The sequence below is a fragment of the Mustelus asterias genome, chromosome 5 (genome assembly GCF_964213995.1).
Source record: "Mustelus asterias chromosome 5, sMusAst1.hap1.1, whole genome shotgun sequence".
Taxonomy (NCBI): Eukaryota; Metazoa; Chordata; class Chondrichthyes; order Carcharhiniformes; family Triakidae; genus Mustelus; species Mustelus asterias.
The window spans coordinates 65,152,305-65,178,298 of NC_135805.1; the positions used below are offsets into that span (position 1 = coordinate 65,152,305).

At 42.8% G+C, this 25,994-nt stretch overlaps 1 protein-coding gene across 1 annotated transcript in view; it reads left to right on the forward strand.

Annotated features, from left to right (window-relative positions):
* frk (fyn-related Src family tyrosine kinase) overlaps positions 1 to 25,994 on the forward strand; it is a 118,467-nt gene that overhangs the window by 64,324 nt on the left and 28,149 nt on the right. Inside the window, exon 2 of the mRNA XM_078212705.1 lies at positions 13,299 to 13,420. Coding sequence (XP_078068831.1) covers positions 13,299 to 13,420 — 122 coding nt within the window. The remainder of the gene's footprint in view (positions 1 to 13,298; positions 13,421 to 25,994) is intronic.

Consider the following 25,994-nt stretch of genomic DNA (forward strand, 5'->3'; position numbering starts at 1 on the left):
AAAGTGAGCAGCTGATATTTTTTGACCAATTTTTTCCCCTTCCTACAAATGAAAATGATCTGTTTTATAATTATTATCACAAATGACAAATGGTAACTGCAAATTTTATGCTGAGTGCACATATCAGTATGGGTCTTCTTTCATTTATCTTATCTGTGTCTCTGAAAAAAAAATCTTACAATTTGCTATTGGGTGCAAGGAATCATTTGAATGTGAGTGCTTTTTAAAATATTACCAATCAGGTACCTGACTTCTTCCTGAGCTTTACCTTTTAAGTTGTTTACTCTAGAAATTGAACCCTTATCATGGAATTTGGGAAGTACTGCCACTTAGTTATCAGCTGAATAGAATACCTATGGTTAAGCAACTATTAGTTCACGATGAATCACACTATTCTTTAGCAGAGTTTTACTTGGTAAACACAACTCTTGCTGCCACTTTTCTCCATTATTTTTCTCACATCGTTCCCTCTGTACTGCTGAATACTCTTGGTTCTTTGACAAGTGTGTGTAATATTACAATGATTGTTTGAATGTGCCATTGTATGGCGACAGCATGTTTCTAACCGCCGATAGTTGGATGATGAATCATATGGAATGCGGCAAGATCTCCTTCGGTTCCCAGAATCTAGTCTTTGATTTCCTCGTTGTTATTTTAAAATCTGAAGGATGCAGAATGTGCCAAGTAGAAAATAGAAATCATGCTTGTGTGTATGGCTTTGAGAGACAAGGAAGTGGAAGGATGATGGGTAGAAAGATCAAATCAAGCGATTGTTTGACCCAGCCAATGTTGCTCCTGTCTTTCAATTTAACCTTTTTAATCTTTGGAGCAGCGGCCAAATGCACCCTCTTGAAGCTGGCTTACTTTAAGTATTTATTTATACAACCCCTTCAGCTAAGAAGGGAGGGAGGCAGAAAACAGGCAATTATAGACCAGATAGCTTGACATCTATCATGGGGAAGGTGTACAAATCGATCATTAAGGAGGTTATAGCTGGGCATGTTGATAAGCTGAAGGTAATTGGAAAGAGTCAGCATTGTTTTATGAAAGAGAAATCATGCTTAACCAATTTACCAGAGTTCTCTGAAGGAGTAACGTGTGGTTGATCATGGGTAGCCTGCAGATATATACTGTACTTGGATTTCTTGAATGCATTTGATAAGGTAACACATCAAAGATTATTGCAAAAAAAAAAGCTCATGGTGTAGGGGGTAACATATTAGCATGGACTGAAGATTGGCTGGTTGGCAGAAAACAGAGAGTACGTATAAATGGGTCTTTGTCTGATTGGCTGAATATGGAGTCCTGCAAGGCTCTGTGCTGCGGCCTCAACTTTTTACAATTTACATCAATGACTTAGATGAGGGGAGTAAAGGCATGATAGCTACATTTTCAGATGCTGCAAAGATAGGTAGGAAAGTATGTTGTGAAGAAGGTGTGGAGCTTGCAGCTGGATCTAGATAGGTTGAGTGAATGGGCAAAAATCTGGCAGTTGGAGTATAATGTGGAAAAGTGTAAAGTTGTTCACTTTGACGGAGAATAAAAAAGCAGAGTATCACTTAAGTGGAGAAAGACTGCAGAATTCCGAGGTACAGAGGGATTTAGGTGTTCTCATGCATGAGTCGCAAATGGTTGTCATGCAGGTGCAGCATGTAATCAAGAAGTCTAATGGAATCCTATCTTTTATTCTGAGAGGAATTGAATATAAGAATCATAGAATCCCTACAGTGCAGAAGGAGCCATTCGGCCCATCAAGCCCACACTGACAACAATCCCAACCAGGCTCTATCCCTGTAATCCCACTTATTTACCCTGCAAATCCCCCTGACACTAAGGGTCAATTTACCTTGGCCAATCAACCTAACCTGCATATCTTCAGACTGTGGGAGGAAACCGGAGCACACAGAGGAAACCCACACAGACATGGGGTGAAAGTGCAAACTCCACACAGACAGTGACCCAAGGCCGGAATTGAATCCGGGTCCCTGGCGCTAATCCAGCAGTGCTAACCATTGTGCCACCGTGTCACCCCGTGCCGTGTTATGCTTCAGTTATACAGGGCATTGTTGAAACCACGTTTCGAATATTGTGCGTGGTTCTGGTCTCCTTGTTTAAGGATGGATATAAATGCATTGGCAGCATGGCAGTTCAGAGGAGGTTTAGTGGATTGCTACCTGGAATGAGTGGGTTGTCTTATGGGGAAAGGTTAAAAAAGCCAGGTTTGTTTTGACTAGAGTTTAGAAGAGTGAGGGATGACTTGATTGAAGTATATAAGATCCTGAATGGTATTGACAAAGACCTTGAAAGGATATTTCTTCTTGTGGGTGAGTCCAGAACTAGAGGGTGCTGTTTTAAAATTAGCAGTTGCACTTAGAGGACAGCAAGGAGTTGATTTTTTTTCTCTGAGGGTTGTGTGATGTTGGAACATCACAGAAGGCGGTGGAAGCAGGGTCATTGAATATTTTAAAGGCAGAGGTAGATGGATCCTTGTTGGGCAAGGGAATCAAAGGTTATGGGGGTAGATGGAGAATGTGGAATTCAACACACACAGCTCAGCCATGATCTATTGAATGATGGAGCAGGCTCAAGGGGTCGAATGGCCTCTTTCCTATTTCATATGTTTGCATGTACGTATGCAGATCTGAACTCAATGAGGTCATGGTTGTCGGTTGATTGCTACACACATGATCTGATTTTTTTATTCCCATTGAAGCCTGGTATCCATGTCCCCAGCAATATTTGCCTGCGCCAGGTGGGTGGGGAAAGTCATAGCCAGCAGTTGTCTCAGCAATGCGAGATACATCCAGATTGGAGTCGGGAACACGCCTTCCAATTTTTTCTGCCAAGACAAGGGTAAAACTGAGTCTTACCTTCTTCATCCAGAACGACAACACATCTGTTCTGTTCTCTTGTTTATTTCGATACTGCCGGATCCTCATATTTTTTGAGCATTTTTCTTTCCTTATTTCAAATTTGAAGCATTCGCAATTTTAAAAGATATTTTATTTTTATTGAGCTTTAGATTCTGTGGCTGTTGAATGATCTGGAGCACTGTTGCTACTCTAATGATGTGCGAGCTACATGCCAGTGTAATTGGCCTCTGTTATGCATGCCTTGTGAAAGTGTTGGCATCCCTGAAGTTACTGGGTGTGGGCGGTCCAGCTGTCATTTTAATAAATCTGGGATCTTTATTTTGATTGATAGCAGCTTTACAAGCTCTGCGTGTTGAGGCCTAGTGTGACCCAGTTTAAAAAAAAAACAGCCAAATGAAATGACCAGCACTTTTTTATTCTCTCTACTTGCCTGAAGCAACTGGCTATTGTTCAAAATCAAATCTACCTGTACATGTAACATTTTGGAGTGAATACAAAAATCTATGAGTTAGCCCGTTGCCTTGTTAATCTCTTTTGGCTATCCATTTGTTCCTGGGTGATCTAGCCTGAGAATATAGAATTAAAAAAGACATCTCGTATGTGCTATTGTGTGTAATTATTGTTCCTGCAAATTAAATATTCCAGAACAGGAAGTTATTTGCGAATAAATGTTTGTGTGCATTTAATCAGTGATGCAGTATGGTTTTGGAATCTATAATAATTTATCTGCAAGTTCAAAGGCAGAATATGATTGTTGTGAATACAGTTTTAGTCAGATATTTATATTATATCAAGTTTCTGGGTTCCTAAGAAATATGTCTATGTGTGGGCGTGTTTATTTAATTTTGTTTAAAAGGAAGAAACAGTGACTCAGTGATAAATACAATGCCTAGTATTAAACAGCACAGAAAAGAAAGAACAACTTGGATTTATGTAGTGCTTTCCATGACTACCAGATATCTTAATGCACTTTTCAGTGGATGAAGCACTTTGATCTGTAGTCAAGGAAATGTGGCAGCCAATTTGCACACAGCAAAGTAAAGTTTATTAGTCACAAGCAGGCTTACATTAACACTGCAGTGAAGTTACTGTGAAAATCCCCTAACCGTCACACTCTGGCGCCTGTTCAGGTATACTGAGGGAGAATTTAACATGGCCAGAGCACCTAACCAGCCCCACAAATAATAATACCATAATGACCAGATACTCTGGTTTTGTGACTTTGTGTGGAGATGCCGGCGTGGGACTGGGGTAGACACAGTAAGAGTTTTAACAACACCAGGTTAAAGTCCAACAGGTTTATTTGCTACCAAATAAACCTGTTTCACTTTAACCTGGTGTTGTTAAAACTCTTTGTGACTTTGAGCAGAAGGGCTCCACTGAAGCAGCGATATATTTGTCCGTCTGCCAGTTTAGCACTGTGTTTGGTGCTCACAATGTGGTCTTCTCTATACTGGGGAGACCAAATGCAAACTGGGTGATGGCTTTACGGAACACCTCCACTCAGTCTGCAAGCATGATCCCCCACCTTCCGTTTCTTGTGAAGTTCATCACCTTGTTCTCTCACTCACATTTCTGCCCTCGGCCTGTTGCACTGTTCCAGTGAAGCTCAACACAAGCTTCAGGAACAGCAGTTAGGTACTTTATGGACTTCTGGGCTCAACACTGAGTTCAGCAACTTCAGATCCTGAGCTCTGTTCTCCATTTTGATTTTTGATTTTCTTTCCAAGTGCCAGTCTGTGTCTTTTTTTCCCCACATTTTTCAGACACAGCTGTTCAATTACTCTGCCATTCACACTCATTCTGGCCAATGGTTTGTTTCGTTAGTACAAATGTTACCACTCCCTTTGCCTTTTATTCATGGCATCTTTGTTATTTAATCTCTCCCGCCCTCTAACCTTTCCCACCCAGATCTTCTCATTTTTCAACACCCCAGCATTAAACTCACCATGTTTCTACCTACGGCACAATGGTTAGCATTGCTGCCTCACAGCATCAGGGACCCGGGTTCAATTCCCGTCTTGGGTCACTGTCTGTGCGGAGTCTACACATTCTCCCCATATCTGCGTGGGTTTCCTCCGGGTGCTGTGCTTTCCTCCCACAGTCTGAAAGACGTGCTGATTAGGTGCATTGACCATGCTAAATTCTCCCTCAGTGTCTCCGAACAGGCGCCGGAGTGGGTGACGAGGGGATTTTCACAGTAAGTTCTTTGCAGTGTTAACGTAAGCCTACTTATGACAGTAGTAAATAATTGAAAAAAACCCTCCCTTCAGTTCCAAAGAAGAGTCTTACTTGACTTGAAATGTTAACTACTTATTTTGCCATAGATGCTGCCAGATCTGCTAATGGAACAATAATCTTTATTAAAGGACAAGAATATAAAGGGGAGGAGGTTTTCCTACAGCTATATGGAGCCCTGGTTAGACCACATTGGGAGTACTCGGTACAGTCGTAGGCACTGTACCTTGGATAGACATACTGGCATTGGAAGGAGTGTGATTGTGCAGGTTCACAAGACTTGTTACCAGGGCTCAAAGCATTGGCTAATGATGAGAGATCACATAAACTAGGCCTGTATTCCCTTGAAGGTTAATGGGTGATGTGATTGATTTTATAAGATTTTGTAAAAAAATTAATAGAGTAGATAGAGAGAAAGCTTTCCTGCTGGTGGGGACGTGGCCTTTAAAGCAGAGCCAGGCCATTCAGGAAAGAAGTTAGGAAACACATCTTCACATTAAGGGTGGTAGAATTGGAGAACTCTTCTACAAAGAACAGTAGATGCTAGCCCAGTTGGAAAAACTTCAAATCTATGATCACTCTATCTTTGCTAACCAAGCATTTGGAGCCAAGGTCATTGGATGGAATGAGAATACAGATCACCCATGATCTTATTGGGAGAGGCTGCAGGAGTACCTAAAACCAAGGACCAGATTTTCAAATGCTAGTGGGGACGATGTCAGGTGTGGTTGGACGATGTCAGGTGTGGTTGCACTATGGAAAAAGTGCTCCCAGTTGGTATGTCAGTCTTCTGACACCTCTGGAATACATTACAATTTTCTAAAGTAAGGACGGGCTATTGGTGGAGGGGCACGGTGTTGGGGTGGTGAGGAGCTGGCAACCTGCTCACCTCAAATCAACTGACTGTTCAGCTCATTGTTAGCAGCCTTGAGATGGTGAGAAGGAAATTTTCAAAGGAGAGACCGGGAAGAGTAAATAGTCTGGGATGTTAGTGCACACATTTCGGGAGCAATGTGGAGTGCCATAATTTGCTGTTGCAGAATTAAAGAGTTAGTCAAACTGAAGTGCTCAAGCAATGGCACATTGTTGCCATCACTTGAACAGAGTGGGGCCAAGTACCTTGTGATTAAGATTTGGCCACTTGTATGCTCCATGAGCCTGCTGACTCCTCTGTTCTCCTGCCTGCACCAATCTACAAGGCAGTGCAATGGCAAATCTAGCCATGGCTGCCATCTGTCTTTGGACACTGCAACTCCAGAGTTTTTGCTTCCAGGCAGCACCTGACGCCCAATAATCATGTGCCGAGCCTGCCTGTTTTAATATGCAAACCCTCCAATGTTGCATCTTAAAACAGCGTTGCGTTAATAACACAGATGTTGCATTGGTTTGAGACACAGAAAAGATCCTGGCATCAGGTTCCTGGATTGAAATTCTATCCCCCCCGTAGTCTGAGGGTTTGGTAATTATAAATTGCATTTCACACCCCATGGCAGCATATCTCCTGAGGTTTGCCCACAGTGGGTACTCAGTGTGTTGGCACAGAGGGAATAAGGGAAAGGGGTGGTAGGATATAGGTTGGTATGAGTTAGCACTAAGTTGACATGGGGCTGTAAAGGGCCGGGGGATGAATGGGGACATGGGTTGACATAGATGGTGTGGGGTGTGGTAAGAGAGACATGGGGTAGCTTGGGGTTTGAGAGGCCATGTGGGAGTGGTTAGAGGGGCATGAAATAATATAAATTGGGACATGGGGAGTGTGTGGGGGTTGAGGGGATGTGTAAGATGAGGGCTGGGGGAATGTTTTTCATTTTATTCTTTTTATAATTTTGTTAATTTTAACAAAGTGCTGGGGCAGTGAGATGGGCCTTCTGATCAGCCTGCTTCCACACCTGGCAGCCTCCACATTAGTACCAAGGGCAACAAAGGCAGCAGGCCTGCTCATCCCCCACCCCCCCCAAACACCTGGACAAAAGTCCCGACTTGTGGTCCTCTTTTCCCAGGGTTTGGTTGGCAGAGCTGGGAAATGTCTGAACAATGTGCACCTATGCGAAAGTCCAGGCCCAAATGTCTGTTTCTCCCATTAAATTGCTGGGTGTTCACAGTTCTCGTGTGCATGTTGTTCAAGAATTTTATGCTTGAAGATGACTACTAGAGGGAGACCCATGGTTCAGGACAATATGGCCCTGATTTTACCAGAACGGCCACCCGAAGCTCGTAAGATCGTGCCCGAGGCCCACAGGGAATGTCGTTCTGCGAGCCTCGCCCACCCTGATTTCGGGGTGGCGTGTCGGTATAATCAGGGCATATGTCTTCAATTATATGTCGATTTCCCCAGTTCTTAGCAGTTCAGCTTTCTGCACTGCTGTGCAATAAAGCAGGATGACTGTAATAATCGATTTGTCCATTCAGTTTGATTTGCTTGCCATCAATTTTCTTTAACAGTTTAATATTTCAGAGAATTCACTCCAAACAGAATCCTCCTTTACTGCTGTACTTATGCTACTACTAAAGGAAGACAAATGAATGGTAGATCAAGTTAGAATAGAATCCTACGGTGCAGAAGGAGGTCATTCAGTCAATCGAGTCTGCACCGACCACAATCCCACCCAGGCCCTATCCCCACAAGCATTTACCCTGCTAGTCCACCTGACACTATGGGGCAATTTAGCATGGCCAATCCACTTAACCCATACATTTTGGAGTGTGCGAGGAAACCGGAGCACCCGGAGGAAACCTACGCAGACATGGGGAGAAAGTGCAAACTCCACACAGACAGTGACCCAAGCCGGGAATCGAACCCGGGTCCCTGGCACTGTGAGGCAGCAGCAGTGCCGCTGTGCCGCCCATTGTTGTTTGTTGATCTGGCAGACAGAGGTTTGCCCTTCACAGAAAACACACCAGTAGAAACTGTCCACTTGCAGGATTCAGGGTCAGCAAAAGAAAATGACGAAGCACTGGAAGAGATTTCTTTCCATGTTGACGTTTATCTGAAGGTAAAGAAAATGGCTAGTCAACTGGAAAGTAGAAGATTAGAAAGCAGAAGATGTTCGTATGTCTGTGTGAGTGGAAAAAACTGCAATCATTGGCAGGATTTTGAGGAGCCTTCTAAGGATGGAGAGAGACCTGGAGAAGCATGCCCGGTAAATTCTATCTCAGTAATTCTACCTCAGGGCGGCACGGGGCACAGTGGTTAGCACTGCTGCCTCACAGCACCAGGGACCCGGGTTCGATTCCCGGCTTGAGTCACTGTCTGTGTGGAGTTTGCACATTCTCCCCATGTCTGCGTGGGTTTCCGCTGGGTGTTCTGGTTTCCTCCCACAGTCCAAAGATGTGCAGGTTAGGTGGATTGGCCATGCTAAATTGTCCCGTAGTGTTAGGGAGACTAGCTAGGGTAAATGTATGAGGTTATGAGTATAGGGCCTGGGTGGGATTGTGGTTGGTGCAAACTCGATGGGCCAAATGGTCTCCTTCTGCACTGTAGGATTCTATGATTCTATGAGTACTATGGATTTGTGCTGTTTTGACTGGCTACATTTTTATGGATGAATATGGAGCTACCTTGGATTTTTGTAAAGGTTAATGCTAGGATGGCTGACAACCAGGAAGACATAATATCCTGCACCGGTGACATTCTTTTCTCATTGCTCAACAATCACCAGTAGGAGGGTGCTTTCCACCACAGTAACATTCCTATGACTGAATTGACAGGAGCTTAATAGTGGATTTGTCTCATCATGGTGTGACATTTATCTGGTCAGCAGGAACATGTTGCTCAATTTAAACATCTGCAACATGAAATTCAGGTGAATAAGTGCTCTGGCCTGTTCTAAAATCTCATCTGAAATCAGCTGTCCAGGTGCTGGTGAGACAACATTTTAGATGAATGCCTTTCTATATAGTCTGTGCTTTGCGTACACGATCTGCATCATTGAACCTCCATTTGCTGTTCAGCAATGTTGGAATGTGCAGGAGGCATCTACCAATTAATTTTGGTCTTATGCAGCCAATTGAATGTGATTAATTCAAGTGTTGCATTTTGCTTGGAACCAGTTCGGGCTCTCTTAGAATGTTAATTGGCTGCATTGTTTCTGGGATCAGATGGTGCGTTGAGCATATCTTGTGTCATGGGGGGGGAGCTATTGCAAAACTGTACTATTGATGATATCAGAACACAAACCATCTTACATATTTTCTCCCACCTTGACAGTTTGAGTCATAGTTGCCAAAAGTTCACAATCGGAACATGCTGTCAGCATTTTGGTTGCCTTGTTCACAGCCCCACACTTCCGTCCCAGTGATAGCAGTTTTGTGCATTTAATTGTATACCCCTCGGTATTTTCTGAAATATTAATTCAATGCATCCTCTCTTTAAATTCCTCCATGGCCGCCCCCTTCCTAACATCTGCAACCCTCTCCACCACTACAAACCCATTTATTCAAACAAATAGTCAATTGAAATTCTACAAGGAAAAATGGACAATAATTTTATTGATCCACACATCTTGCTTATTTTGTAAGAATAATATCTTCCACATTTTACTGCCTGCACAGGTGTCAGTTATTTTCATGATTTATTTTGAAACATGTGACCTATCACCATTACCATAGTCCAAAATGTTTGTGCCAGCACTGAATATAGGATAGGGGTACATGCACTCTGTGATATTGAACCGTCATATCTTTACTGAAACTTGGCTGAGTATTGTTTTATGGTTTCCAATGGATCATGCTAATTCTAAGACCAGTTGGTATAGAATCCCTATAGTGCAGAAGTAGGCCATTTGACCCATCAGGTCTGCACCAGCTCTCTCTCAAAGTATTTTACCCAGGCCCACCTCCCTACCCTATCCCTGTAACCCTACACACTCACGCCACCAATCCCCCTAAGTTACATATTTTTGGACACTAAGGGGCAATTTAACATGGCCAATCCACCTAACCTGCGCATCTTTGGACTGTGGGAGGAAGCCAGAGCACCCTGAGGAAGCCCATGCAGACACGCGTAAACACACAGACAGTCGCCCAAGGTGGGAATTGAACCCAAGTCCCTGGTGCTGTGACACAGAGGTGTTAACCACTGAGCAGGGGAAATAGGTTTAAAGTGATTGATAAAAGAAATAGAGGTGACATAAGGAAATCAATTGTGTGGCAAGTTGTTGTGATCTGGAGTACACTGCTTGGAAGTGTGGTTAGAAGCAAATTTAAGAGTAACTTTGAAAATAGAACTGGATAAATACTTGAATGAATAACATATCCAGGATTGTGGAATGAGCCTGGCTGGATAATTCTTTCAAAGAATTGGGACAAGCATTTGACCCCCTATTGTGCTGTATCATGCTAGATGCATTTTTGTTCCAATATCAAATCACAGCAGTACAAATACTTGTCAACTTTTATTTCAAACCTGAAGATGTCAACAAACCAGTCTTGTCTTGCAAAAGTCACACTGGGCAATGTACAGAATTCATTGTGTGAAAATCCTGAAGTGTAGTCATGCCACAAAAATTATGAATTACAATGACACAAGATGACTCACTGGCCCATCGAGACTGTTCAACACAGCTCCAAATTATTGTGTATGACAATACACTCTGCTTAAACAAGAAGCCATGTAATTTCTTGGGAGGGGTGAAAAGAAAATTGGATCAGCAATCTAAGCTAAATTAAGAGAAAGCAAAATCTGGAAAAATCCTCTGGCAAAATCCGTTTGTCGATCAAAACTAACTCAAGACGCCACCCTCGCCCTGCTTACTGTGCACAGTATTTAACCTCTTAAATGAGGAAAAAATAGAATATAGAACTCACTGCCACAAGTAGTGAAGGGAATGAGCATAGATGTGTTTAAGGGGAAATTAGATAAACACAGGAGGAATAAAGGAATAGAACAACTGGCATTTCTCGAGTTTTGACAAAGGGTCATCTGGACTCGAAATGTCAACTCTTTTCTCTCCTTACAGACGCTGCCAGACCTGCTAAGATTTTCCAGCGTTTTCTCTTTTGGCATTTCTCTAAGTGGGAGGCGATGGCCTAGTGGTATTATCATTAGACTGTTAATCGAGAAACTCAGCCAATGTTCTGAGGACCTGAATTCAAAACCATTCCACGGGATTCAATTAAAAAAAATCTGGAATTAAGAATCTACCGATGACTACGAAACCATTGTCGATTGTTGGAAAAACTAATGGTTCACTAATCTTCTTTAGGGAAGGAAACCTGCCATCCTTACCTGGTCTGGCCTACATGTGTCTCCAGACGCACAGCAATGTGGTTGACTCTCAACTGCCCTACAAGGATAACTAGGGACGGATACTAAATGCTGGCCAGCCAGCGATGCCCATGCCTCACGAATGAATGTAAAAAAAACACTTGTAGCTTAATAACATGTCCTTGGATACTTCACAATTACATCATCTAACAAAATTTGACACCAAGCCACATAAGGAGATATTAAGATACATGAGCAAAAGCTTTGTCAGACAGGTAGATTTTAAGCGGTGTTTCCAAGGAGCTGAAAGAGGTTTGTTTTATACCTCTGCTGTGAAGTGCCTTGGGATGTATTATGACATTAAATATGCTGTGTAATACAAGCTGTTGATAGTATCTTTAAATACTGTACTTTGATCCAATATTTATGCATTTTGGTGGATTTTACTGAAGGCCCCATATTTACAAGCTGCCATTGCGTAGGCCTGGTAATAAAAACCAAGATTTTTCTGTTTTTATGATGGAATCCAGTTATAGTGAGCAATATGGAAAGTTCCCCAATAGGCACTATAACTGAATAAGTGACTAATAATTCACAAGTGACAACTGAGTAGCACTGCAAGCATCTAATTTAGTTTGTTCTCACTGGAGCGATGGAGGTTGCAGGGCAACCTGATAGAAGCCTACAAGATTATGAGGGGCAGAGACAGAGTGGATAGTCAGAAGCTTTTCCCAGGGTGTAAGAGTCAATTACTAGGGGGCATAGGTTTAAGTTGTGAGGGGCAAGTTTTAAAGGAGATGTATGGGGCAAGTTTTTTACACAGAGGGTGATGAGTGCCTGGAACTCGCTGCTGGAGGAGGAAGTGGAAGTGGATACGATAGTGACTTTTAAGGGGCGCCTTGACAAATACATGAATAGAATGGGAATGGAGGAATAAGGTTCCCGGAAGGATAGGGGGTTTTAGTTCTGATGGGCAGCATGGACGGTGCAGGCTTGGAAGCTGAAGGGCCTGTTCCTGTGCTGTAATTTTCTTTATTCTTTGTTATACTCCCATGAAGCTTGAGTTCAACTTTTAGGTAATCTTTTAAAGCTGGAATGGAGTGCTTGCTGGTCATTCCACATTCCGTATGTTTTATGATAGCTTCAGCACTGCATCAGCTATTTAAATGCTGTATTATCTGTCAATGCTCCATCAGAGAAAATATTGAAAAGATGAATAATGCATCACCACTTTCTTCCCAGTCCATTTTAATTCGTGCAACCGCCTGATACTGATCAATACAATTTGGATCATCAAATCAGTTGGAAAACCTGCAAGTTTAACTTAACTGGGTTTTGGCAAGCAGGAAGTGTTGTGTCCACATGGCCGCTTTGAGCAATGATTCCTACAAGGTGGTTTGAAAACCCTGTTCAGTTTCGCAGCCGACCTGTAAAATGTATGTACACCTGTGGCACTAATGAATATTCCCCCATAATGTGTAGAAAACAGCAGCGCTTGCTGCTACCAATGAAATCTTGCAATTACAGCTGCTTCAGCTCTATTGAGATTTCATGTAAGAACGTACAACTGATTTCTCCCATTTTATTGTAGTAACAACAAAGTACATCCATCTATTTCAAAGCCTTGTCTCTTATAGATAAGCTGCACTGACTGGTCCATTCATCATCTGCTTATTTCTCCAGTAAGACAATTTGTTGTTGCTTACGCTGAATGAGTTTTGGAATAAGCTACTCATGTGGGTAAAACAGTTTTGCCTGCCCCTCCTTGTTCGTAACTTTTTCGGTTTTTAATGGCCTCCAGTGCTTGAACCTTTTAACATGGGCAATCTGCCTGGTTTAATTTCACCAATACCCTTCCTCATCTGAAAACTTCAATTACATAATTTTTAAAGTCTCCCCTTTTGTTTCAGAGGAAGATTGGACTTTAATCTTTCTCTAAAACCTACAGCTCACATTAAAAATGTTTTTCTCTTGCATTGCAGATGGTTCTTTGGAGGGATCAAACGAGTTGATGCAGAGAAACAGCTGTTAATGGCCGGGAATGGAAATGGCTTCTTTATAATCCGGGAAAGTGAAAGCAAGATGGGTGACTTCTCACTCTCAGGTATATACTTGCGATACTTATTAACTTTATAAAATCTTTTGCTCTTAATTGTAATGCTATTGATTTCAGTGCTGATCTGTGGCTTTACCAGAATCTTATTGAGTTATCTGCCAATTGTCTTTTGAAGTGTATGGTTAAGATCATTTGTTCGCGTTTAGGCCAGGGTTTTTCGATGTCCATGGGGACGAGAACGCAAGTGGGCATGCTTTGCAAGTAGCGCACCTGAATGGTGCATCAGTGTCCCGACCTCTCTAAATGGGAACGGTTGTGGGGGTTGAGGTGGGGGAGCTGGGCACCTGCTCACCTCCAAGTAGCAACCTCTTAAGTTCCTTGAGGAGGGGAGGGTCAGAAAGCAATTTTCAATTTGTAAATTGCTGAACCTTAACTGCTTCCCGCATATTACTGTACGGTTATCGGGCTCAATGGAGGAAGAAATAAGTTTTTTTTTAATGCTGAAAACATTTTGGAGCAGGGCAATATTAAGCTGGATTGTCTGCTTTATCTTTTGGCTGTTTATCCACTTTTGTCTGCAGTGAGGCTGCTGGCCCTCCAAGTGCTTCCGCCTCTTTTGCAGGCAGCTCCAATCTCCTGCAAATACTCAGTGTCACTAATTGGCCACCATATCGCTCAATTAGGGCACTTACGTTTGATGATTACGGTGTGGGGTCTTGACTCTGGATTGAAAATTAAGCCCCCCAGTCTCAAGTTGTTCAACTTTTGCAACATTTCATTTTAGATTTCCATTTGTGGATCTAAATCCCCGGTGCAATTGATGACCATTCTGCTGTATTTTGCCCCTTTACAAAATGCATGTCCACTTATTGTTCAGACAAACCCATTATTGGCTCACTGCAAAACTGTTAACTCCTTGATAACAATGCAAGAATATGATGTGTTTGGTAATAACGTACTTCAATTTTGCTTCTGATTTTATCCATTGCTGCTGCTGTTCTTCTACTGATTAATTAGTGGGCTAATAAAGATCAAAGGGTGGCCTTACAGAGGACTAAAGAACAAGGATATAAACATATACCTGCAGGGATTTTTAAGGTGACAATGTAGATGAATAAATTATCATTGAATGCAGAAATCGTATTTAGCTTATCAAACCTGCATCTTCCAAAGGTCACACAAAAGTATTTACTCAAGTTGTATCATATTTATTAAATCTGTGAGGAAATTGTGAGGTCAATGAAACTGATAAAATCACCTGAAATGTATCCAGTCCCAGATCCTTGGAGATTCACCCCTGGCTTTGTTATAGATACCTAGAGCTCTGTTACTCTTTCATGTGATGTGGGCCTGTATTTGTTCTCCGTCCCTAATGGCCCTTCCACTTGTTAGGCCATTTCAGAAGGGAGTTAAGAGTCAGCCATATTGCTGTGGGTCTGGAGCCACATACAGACCAGATCAAATAAGGACAGATAACAGTTCACATGATTGCCAGAGGCTAGAAAGTCAGAGTCCAGTGAGGGTTCCTTCACAGAGGAATTACAGTTCAGCCAGGCAACGTACCATCCTGGTTTCATGTCTGTAACTGCAGAAACATCTCTCTGTTCCCATCACAATTAACCTTCTATCATTATTGCTCTTTCAGTCTTTGTGCACCCTGTATAGCTGAGGCTGAGCCACTCTGGGAGCATGAACTTAGCTCTGGCTGCCAACCCCAGATGAACCATCATTTCCAGCAGCATTCTAAGCTGAATTCAGGTTGGAGAGGGAGACGTACTCAGTATACTCCTGCACTACTTGTCTGGTTCTTCTTGACTCCCTTACTGCATTGTCCCCCAGCATACGTTTAAGCTGCATGGTGACCACATCTATAAACATGCTGTCCACATGCTATCTTAGGGATGCGCTGCAGTGATGCCAACTGTTGCACAAGCTTCTGCACCGAATGATATTCCCTGCAAATACGGTTATCCAAAACATGGGAGATGTCCTGGAGTTCCCACATAGCATAGGATATGTACTCACAAGGTTAGAGTTGTCCTGCCATTTTTCAATCTATTAGGTAATAAACCTTGCTGCTGCTTGTCAACCTTACTACATTTACTAAATGTTATGACTTAAAAAAGAGAGAGACACACCAGTTACCCACTTTTCTTCTGTTGATGCCAGTTAGATATGAGATAGCTGAATGCTTTACTTAACTTTTAGTTTTCTAAAAAAGATTCCAGCTGTTGAGACTAACTCTCTAACTTTGGAGAAAGGGAAACATAGCAGCTATACTCAACTCGCAGCCTTCTGTGATGCCACACTTTTTTCAATACCTCAAACTTCCAATTCTCCGCGGGTAACTGATAGACTCTGAGTCTGAGTCTCAATTTAGCTTCTCACCAGTGCTCCCAATTTCTTCCAGGCCTGCTTCCGCTTTCCTCCAGTATTAGTGGTGAGGGATACAGTGGTGGCACTGCATTCAATGTCGGAGGGGGGGTGTATAGTTAGACTTTGTCTTGTTGAAGATAGTTATTGCTTGGCACCTATGTGTTGTGAGTGTTGCTTCTCACTTATTGGCACAAGCCTGAATGTTGTCCAGATCTTGTTGCATATTGGCATGAACTGAGGAATTGTGAATGGAACTAAACACTAAGGAATGAAAAACTAAGCAATTGTCACCAAAGATTCATACTTCTCATCATATGATGGAGGGAGTGCCATTGATGAAGCAATTGGAAGTGGCCTAGAACATTACCCTGAGGAACTCATGCAGTGATATTGCAGGACTGAGATGGTTGATCTTTAAGAACCACAACCATCTTCCTTTGTCCTAGGTATCACTGATAAGTTGATGATAAGTTTTCCCCCTGATTCCCATTAACTTCATTTTTGCTAGGGCTCCTTGATGCCACACTTGTTCACATGCTGCATTGATGATGTCCAGAGCAGTCACTCTCACTGTGTTTGGACTGAGGTTGTAATGAGGTCAGGAGTTGAGTGACCCTGGCAGAAGCCAAACTTAGCATCAGTAAGGAGGCTATTGTTAATTAAGTGCAGCTTGATGGCACTGTCACCGACCCCTTCCATCACATGGCTGATGATTGAGAGTAGACTGATGGTGCAGTAATTGGCTGGGTTAGATTTGTCCTGCTCATGTGGAGTAAATCCAATTGGCTGAAGACTGGCATCTGTGACTATGATCTCAGGAAGAAGCTGACGTGGGAGCTGCATCCTGCACTTCTGGATGAAGATGGTCCAAATGCTTTGGCCTTGTCCTGTGCACTGATGTACTGGACCTTTGCCATTGTTGTGGGTGAGGATGTTCATGAGCCGCCTTCATTCTTTCATAACCAGATGTGGCTGGAATGCAAAACTTGGACCTGAACAGTTGGTTATGGGATTGCTTAGTTTTGTAGCATGCGAATAGCTTCTCTAAACATACTGATTGATGATTCTGAAATATTTAAGCATGTTTGGAAGGCCAAAGAGGGAGGTTGTAATTTGACAGCTGATTGGAAGGCCCACAAACAAATAGACTACTACAGTTGGTCAGATGGACAACTGTGCTGCTGGTCACTGATGCAAGGTCAAATAGTTCGGATGGGGCAGTTTTTGTGCAGTGTGTGCAGGAGGGTTTCCTGACACAATATGTGGATAGGCCGACAAGAGGTGAGGCCACATTGGATTTGGTACTGGGAAATTAACCGGGCCAAGTGTTAGATTTGGTTGTGGGAGAGCACTTTGGAGATAGTGACCACAATTCGGTGTCTTTTGTTATTGCAATGGAGAGGGATAGGGCCGTACGGCAGGGCACGGTTTACAATTGGGGGAGAGGTAATTATGATGCGATTAGGCAAGAATTAGGGGGCATAAGTTGGGAACAGAAGCTGTCAGGGAAAGGAACTAATGAAAAGTGGAACTTTTTCAAGGAACAAATACTGGGTGTCCTTGATAGGTATGTCCCTGTCAGGCAGGGAGGAAATGGCCAAGTGAGGGAACCATGGTTCACGAAAGAGGTGGAATGTCTTGTGAAAAGGAAGAGGGAAGCTTATGTAGGGATGAGGAAACAAGGTTCAGATGGCTCGATTGAGGGTTACAAGTTAGCAAGGAATGAGCTGAAAAAGGGGCTTAGGAGAGCTAGGAGGGGACATGAGAAGTCCTTGGCGGGTCGGATCAAGGAAAACCCCAAGGCTTTTTACTCTTATGTGAGGAATAAAAGAATGACCAGGGTGAGGTTAGGGCCAGTCAAGGACAGTAGTGGGAACTTGTGAATGGAGTCAGTAGAGATAGGCGAGGTGATGAATGAATACTTTTCTTCAGTGTTCACCAAGGAGAGGGGCCATGTTTTTGAGGAAGAGAAGGTGTTACAGGCTAATAGGCTGGAGGAAATAGATGTTCGGAGGGAGGATGTCCTGGCAGTTTTGAATAAACTGAAGGTCGATAAGTCCCCTGGGCCTGATGAAATATATCTTAGGATTCTTTGGGAGGCAAGGGATGAGATTGCAGAGCCTTTGGCTTTGATCTTTGGGTCCTCAGTGTCCACGGGGATAGTGCCAGAGTACTGGAGAATGGCGAATGTTGTTCCTCTGTTTAAGAAAGGGAATAGAAATGACCCTGGTAATTATAGACCGGTTAGTCTTACTTCGGTGGTTGGTAAATTGATGGAAAAGGTCCTTAGGGATGGGATTTACGACCATTTAGAAAGATGCGGATTAATCCGGGATCGTCAGCACGGATTCGTGAAGGGCAAGTCGTGCCTCACAAATTTGATAGAATTTCTTGAGGAGGTAACTAAGTGTGTTGATGAAGGTAGGGCAGTTGATGTCATATACATGAATTTTAGTAAGGCGTTTGATAGGGTCCCCCATGGTCGGCTTATGATGAAAGTGAGGAGGTGTGGGATAGAGGGAAAGTTGGCAGATTGGATAGGTAACTGGCTGACTGATCGAAGACAGAGGGTGGTGGTGGATGGAAAATTTTTGGATTGGAGGCAGGTTGCTAGCGGAGTGCCACAGGGATCAGTGCTTGGTCCTCTGCTCTTTGTGATTTTTATTAATGACTTAGAGGAGGGGGCTGAAGGGTGGATCAGTAAATTTGCTGATGACACCAAGATTGGTGGAGTAGTGGATGAGGTGGAGGGCTGTTGTAGGCTGCAAAGAGACATAGATAGGATGCAAAGCTGGGCTGAAAAATGGCAACTGGAGTTTAACCCTGATAAATGTGAGGTGATTCATTTTGGTAGGACTAATTTAAATGTGGATTACAGGGTCAAAGGTAGGGTTCTGAAGTCTGTGGAGGAACAGAGAGATCTTGGGGTCCATATCCACAGATCTCTAAAGGTTGCCACTCAAGTGGATAGAGCTGTGAAGAAGGCCTATAGTGTGTTAGCTTTTATTAACAGGGGGTTGGAGTTTAAGAGCCGTGGGGTTATGCTGCAACTGTACAGGACCTTGGTGAGACCACATTTGGAGTATTGTGTGCAGTTCTGGTCACCTCACTATAAGAAGGATGTGGAAGCGCTGGAAAGAGTGCAGAGGAGATTTACCAGGATGCTGCCTGGTTTGGAGGGTAGGTCTTATGAGGAAAGGTTGAGGGAGCTAGGGCTGTTCTGTCTGGAGCGGAGGAGGCTGAGGGGAGACTTAATAGAGGTTTATAAAATGATGAAGGGGATAGATAGAGTGAACGTTCAAAGACTATTTCCTTGGGTGGATGGAGCTATTACAAGGGGGCATAACTATAGGGTTCGTGGTGGGAGATATAGGAAGGATATCAGAGGTAGGTTCTTTACGCAGAGAGTGGTTGGGGTGTGGAATGGACTGCCTGCAGTGATAGTGGAGTCAGACACTTTAGGAACATTTAAGCGGTTATTGGATAGGCACATGGAGCACACCAGGATGATAGGGAGTGGGATAGCTTGATCTTGGTTTCAGATAAAGCTCGGCACAACATCGTGGGCCGATGGGCCTGTTCTGTGCTGTACTGTTCTATGTTCTATGTTCTTAAGAGCCGTGGATGCAGAGTCAGTGTCACTGCAATAAGGTAGGGGAGGTATAAGCACTTTGATCCTAAAAATCCACTGCTGTAATCCTGGCAGTTACACCCGAATTAAACTCATAAATTCATAAGATATAGGAGTAGAATTAGGCCATTCAGCCCATCGAGTCCACTCTGCCATTCGATCATGGCCGATATGCTCCTCAGCCCCATTTTCCTGCCTTCTCCCCATAACCCTTCAACCCATTACCAATTAAAAATCTGTCTAACTCCTCCTCAAATTTATTCACTGTCCCAGCATCCACCGCACTTTGGCGTAGAGAATTCCACAGATTCACAACCCTTTGGAAAAAATAGTTTCTCCTCAATTCTGTTTTAAATTTGCTACCCCTTATCCTAAGATTATGACCTCTTGTCCTAGAGTGCCCCACAAGAGGAAGCATCTGCTCCACGTCGACTTTATTCATATCTTTTATCATCTTGTGTACCTCAATTTGATCTCCCCTCGTTCTTCTAAATTCCAGAGAGTATAGACCTAAACTGTTCAATCTCTCTGCATACGGCAAACCTCTTATCTCTGGAATCAATCTAGTGAACCTCCTCTGAATTGCCTCCAATGCCGCTACATCTTTTCTCAAATAAGGGGACCAAAACTGTGCACAATACTCCTGGTGCGGCCTCACCAATGCTTTGTATAATTGCAACAATACTCTCCTGTGCCCCGTAATACTGACTCATTCATTTCATTTTTCTGATGCTGTTTTACAGCATTTACCCTTTTAAAATCAGCATTTTCAGGGTGATTAGAAAGGCTGCTCATTTACACTGTGCCACTGGTCCTGCCCTAACTGCCAGAAATTCCAAAGTCCAGCTATGATTGGGCCCAACCTGGATATTCCCATGCTTTGTAGCCCTTATTTCTCCTGTGTAATAGTATCAAAAAGAGGGAGGGTTAGCTCAGTTAGTTAGAATGTGGTGCACAACAATACCAACAGCTGGGTTCTGTCCCTGTCCTGGCTAAGGTAGTCATTGGGGTCCGTGTCTTCTCTTTGCCCCATTGTGATTGGCACAGAAACGAGCCCTAAGGAACTATCCTCAGTCGACAAGGGCAATAAATACATGAAGGGAGAGAGAGAATGGGATCAATTAAGAAATGGCCCAATACTATATGTGTCCAGGCCATTGGCGTGGCTTGAATGCTTGGTGCAGGACATTGCAACTTTCTTGAGTCCTATGTGCCTCTTTCCCCTGGGTTTAACATCCTGCTTCGATATGTTCAGTCCCTGCGGGCTGAGAAAGCAGGAATTGCCAGTGAAGGGAACCACTGATACTTCCTCTTCCAACTAAGCTGCTTTTTAAAGGGTGTCTGAGACTCCACCCCTTACTAGCCTGAACCAGAATTTGAAATGAAGGTTGGAATCGCGAGCATTACTGGCGCTGGTCTCTCTTCTAACCAGTGCAGTGGATCCGTGGTATTATGGTGGTGGTCCGATTGTGTGATCAAGAACATTTGACTCCTTTGCATTGTTCTTATTTGTTACATTTTATGAAATACAGATTTTAAAAAGATACAGTGCCCAGTTTGTTCTGGAATGTAAAGTGCTGTTTCAAAGTGAAATTATTTTCCACCACTGACTAATGACCTATAATTGTTACCCCAATCTTCATGCTGACACTGAATATTTGAAATTCATTTGGTTAGTCACATGCAAATCTGAAATCGCATTGTGTGTTCAGGTGAGGCTGCACAATTTACTTTGGAATGCTGAATGTCTGTGCATGTGACACTGAAACTGTACATCATTTCAATGTTCTGGCAAAAGAGTGACTGCTTTTTAAAAAAAAAATCAATCCTTTATCCTTTCCAAAGCCAGTTTCCAGGGTACTTCCAATTTTCAGCATTTGAAGTTTTTTTTCAAAATTGTCTGGATACTCATTGGCATTTAATCCTTTTAATCCTTGTGAGTTGTTTATGAAATGTGTTTTATATAGAGACTGTCTGATATTACCAAAGAGAAAGCAATCATAAAATCTTGCAAAACAGAAGGAGGCCATTCGACCAGTTCTGTCCATGCCAGCTGTTTGAAAGAGATGTCCAATTTTATCCCAAGAGTATATTTTACCCCAAACCCTGCAAATTCATCCTCTTTAAATGGACGTCCACTTTCTTTTTGGAATTCCCAATGGAATCTAAACCCATCTGATTCGAGGGTTGGATGGAGAGAAAATTGTTGAGTGTATTCAGGAGGAATTTCTCATTCAGTATGTAGATGGCCCGACTAGAGAGGCGGCAAAACTTGACCTCCCCTTGGGAAATAAGGAAGGGCAGGTGACAGACGTGTTAGTGAGGGATCACTTTGGGACCAGTGACCATAATTCTATTAGTTTTAAGATAGCTTTGGAGAATGATAGGTCCGTCCCAAAAGTTAATATTCTAAATTGGGGCAAAGCCAATTTTGATGGTATCAGGCAGGAACTTTCAAAAGTTAATTGGGGGAGTCTGTGGGAAGGAAAAGGGATGTCTGGTAAGTGGCAGGCTTTCAAAAGTGTGTTAACCAGGGTTCAAGGTGAACACATTCCTCTTAGAGTGAAGGGCAAGGCTGGCAGAAGTCGGGAACCCTGGATGACTCGGGGATATTGAGGCCTTGGTCAAGAAGAAGAAAGAGGCACATGACATGCATAGGCAGCTGGGATCAAGTGAATCTCTTGAAGAGTATAGGGGGTGTAGGAGTAGAGTTAAGAGAGAAATCAGGACGGCAAAAAGGGGACACGAAATTGTTTTGGCAGATAAGGCAAAGGAGAATCCAAAGAGCTTCTACAAATACATCAAGGGAAAAAGAGTAACAAGGGGGAGAGTAGGGCCTCTTAAGGATCAACAAGGTAATCTGTGTGGATCCACAAGAGATGGGTGAGATCCTAAATGAATATTTCTCATCAGTATTTACTGTTGAGAAAAGCATGGATGTTAGGGAACTTGGGGAATTAAATATTGATGCCTTGAGGAGTGTACATGTTACAGAGAAGGAGGTGCTGGAAGTCTTAAAGCGCATCAAGGTAGATAAATCTGCTGGACCTGATGAGGTATATCCTAGGACGTTGTGGGAGGCTAGGGAGGAAATTGCGGGTCCCCTAGCCGAGATATTTGAATCATCGATAGTCACGGGTGAGATGCCTGAAGATTGGAGAGTGGCAAATGTTGTGCCTTTGTTTGAAAAGGGCTGCAGCGAAAAGCCTGGGAACTACAGGCCAGTGAGCCTCTCATCTGTGGTGGGTATATTGTTGGAAGGTATTTTGAGAGACTGGATCTACAGGCATTTAGAGACGCAAGGACTGATTAGGGACAGTCAGCATGGCTTTGTGAGTGGAAAATCATGTCTCACAAATTTGATTGAGTTTTTTGAAGGGGTAACCAAGAAGGTAGATGAGGGCAGTGCAGTTGATGTTGTCTACATGGACTTTAGCAAGGCCTTTGACAAGGTACCGCATGGTAGGTTGTTGCATAAAGTTAAATCTCACGGGATCCAGGGTGAGGTATCTAAATGGATACAAAATTGGCTTCTTGACAGAAGTCAGAGGGTGGTTGTAGAGAGTTGTTTTTCAAACTGGAAGCCTGTGACCAGCGGTGTGCCTCAGGGATCAGTGCTGGGTCCACTGTTATTTGTCATTTATATTAATGACTTGGATGAGAATATAGGAGGCATGGTTAGTAAGTTTGCAGATGACACTAAAATTGGTGGCACAGTGGACAGTGAAGAAATTTATCTCCAATTGCAATGGGATCTTGATCAATTGGGCCAGTGGGCTGACGAATGGCAGATGGAGTTTAATTTAGACAAATGCGAGGTGATGCATTTTGGTAGATTGAACCAGGGCAGGACGTACTCAGTTAATGGTAGGGTGTTGGGGAGAGTTACAGAACCAAGAGATCTAGGGGTACATGTTCATAGCTCCTTGAAAGTGGAGTCACAGGTGGTGGTGAAGAAGGCATTTGGCATGCTTGGTTTCATCGGTCAGAACATTGAATACAGGAGTTGGGACGTCTTGTTGAAGTTGTACAAGACATTGGTAAGGCCACACTTGGAATACTGTGTGCAATTCTGGTCACCCTATTATAGAAAGGATATTATTAAACTAGAAAGATTGCAGAAAAGATTTACTAGGATGCTACCGGGACTTGATGGTTTGAGTTATAAGGAGAGGCTGAATGGACTGGGACTTTTTTCTCTGGAGCATAGGAGGCTGAGGGGTGACCTTATAGAGGTCTATAAAATAATGAGGGACACAGATCAGCTAGATAGTCAATATCTTTTCCCAAAGGTAGGGGAATCTAAAACTAGAGGGCATAGGTTTAAGGTGAGAGGGGAGAGATACAAAAGTGTCCAGAGGGGCAATTGTTTCAAATAGAGGGTGGTGAGTGTCTGGAACAAGCTGCCAGAGGTAGTAGTAGAGGCAGGTACAATTTTATCTTTTAAAAAGCATTTAGATAGTTACATGGGTATGATGGGTATAGAGGGATATGGGCCAAATGCGGGCAATTGGGATTAGCTGAGGGGTTTTAAAAAAAATAAGGGTGGCATGGACAAGTTGGGCTGAAGGGCCTGTTTCCATGCTGTAAACCTCTATGACTCCATGACTCTCTTTCAAGTAATGCGATTTAGGTCATAAGAACTCCCCCTGTGAAGAAATTTCCCCTCGTTTACCCTCCAGTCCTTTTGCCAAGTATTTTAAATTTATGACCCGATATTACTGACCTACTAAATAGTTTCTCTCTGCTTCCTCCATCAAAAGTATATCTCTATTTAACCTCATCTGCATGAAGGAGAACAATCCAGCTGATTCAGTCTCTACATATAACTGAACTCCCTTGTCCCTGGCGTCACCCTGATAAATCTACTCCAAAGGCTTTCTAGGCCTTGACATCCTTCCTAAACTGGTATACAGAATTCCAGCTGAGGTCATGCCACTTTTAAAGATTTGTGAATATCAATCTCCAGCATTGGGGCGTTGCCAAATCAATGTTAGCAGATATTTTATTAAAGGAGAATAGCTTCTTGATTGAAATCCGGTAAAAGTTGCACAGGAGCTTTATCCTTGCATAGGGATACCTGACATAAAAACAGAACTGAAAGGAACCACAACTCTGACAATTTGAGTTGCAATGCAAATAAATAATTTATATTCATTAATTACCTTGCATCTCCTCTCCCGTCCAATTAAAGTACGAGCTGTATTATTTTGGTTCTCCAGGTTTTCTCCCGAAATGTATCACCACACTTATCCATGTGAAACCGCAGCTTCTATGTGTCTGCCCATTTCACTGCTCTGTTTATGTTCTCCTGAACCTGCCCCTCGTGCGCTCACTATTTACCATGCTGCTGTGTTTTCTCTCATCGACAATATTCAAAACTGTACTCTTATGATCCAAGTTCACTCTTGTAACATGAAAAGCAGCATCACTAATATTTATTTCCATGTGCATGTTTGTCTGCCTTGCAAACAATCTCCAAATGCATTATTCATGAATTATCCACACATTTTAATGCATTGTTGATCTCATAATTCTTTTCAAAAGTACAAACGTGGTTTTCTAAGCTGGTGATGTTTAATATTCTTGCTGTGAAAGGGGGAAAGCAAGTCCGGGAATGGATGACAACATGACGATGAAGTAGCAATGCTCACAATTAGATCAGATAATTGAAGGGTGGAACAATTCCAACTGAGAATTCCATTGTATAGACCACAGTAGTTTTGGTCATTTAAACAATCATTAAATATTATTGTGAAACAATTCTTGTTGTCCTCTGCTCCTAAATTATTCGATTTTTTTTTTACATTTCACAACGTAGGAACAGTAATGGGTCGACCATGGTTTCAGTTACTGCAAGTCCTCAATAAAAGTCCTCTATAAATTAACTGAACTCATTTATATCTTTCCAGAAGCATTGCCCACTGCTTCCAAGAAATGAAGGAAATAGTTCATCAAAGGTCCCCTTATTTGAGGAAAGATGCAGTGGCATTGGAGGCAGTTCAGAGGAGGTTCACTGGTTTGATTCCAGAGATGAAGGGTTTGTCGTATGAAGAGAGATTGAACAGTTTAGGCCTATACTCTCTGGAATTTAGAAGAATGAGGGGAGATCAAATTGAGGTATACAAGATAATAAAAGGTATAATAAAGTAGACATGGAGCAGATGCTTCCGCTTGTGGGGCATTTTAGGATGAGAGGTCATAGACTTAGGATAAGGGGTAGCAAATTTAAAGTAGAGTTGAAGAGAAACTACTTCTCCCAAAGGGTTATGAATCTGTAGAATTTGCTACCCCAAAGTGTGGTGGATGCGGGAATCATCACCCGCATGGGTGTGAATGAATTTAGGGAGGAGTTGGACAGATTTCTAATTGGTAATGGGTTGAGTGGTTATGGGGAGAAGGCAAGAAAATGGGGATGAGGAACATATCAGCCATGATCAAATGGCAGAGCAGACTCAGTGGGCCGAATGGACTAATTCTGCTCCTATATCTTATGAACTATAAAGGGTAATGGTTTCATGATTGAAATCTGATGTACATTGCATAGAAGCTTTATCCTTTCATAGAGACATTTGACTCTCTCTAACTGAGGCCGTAGTGTGCATAGAGATGAAC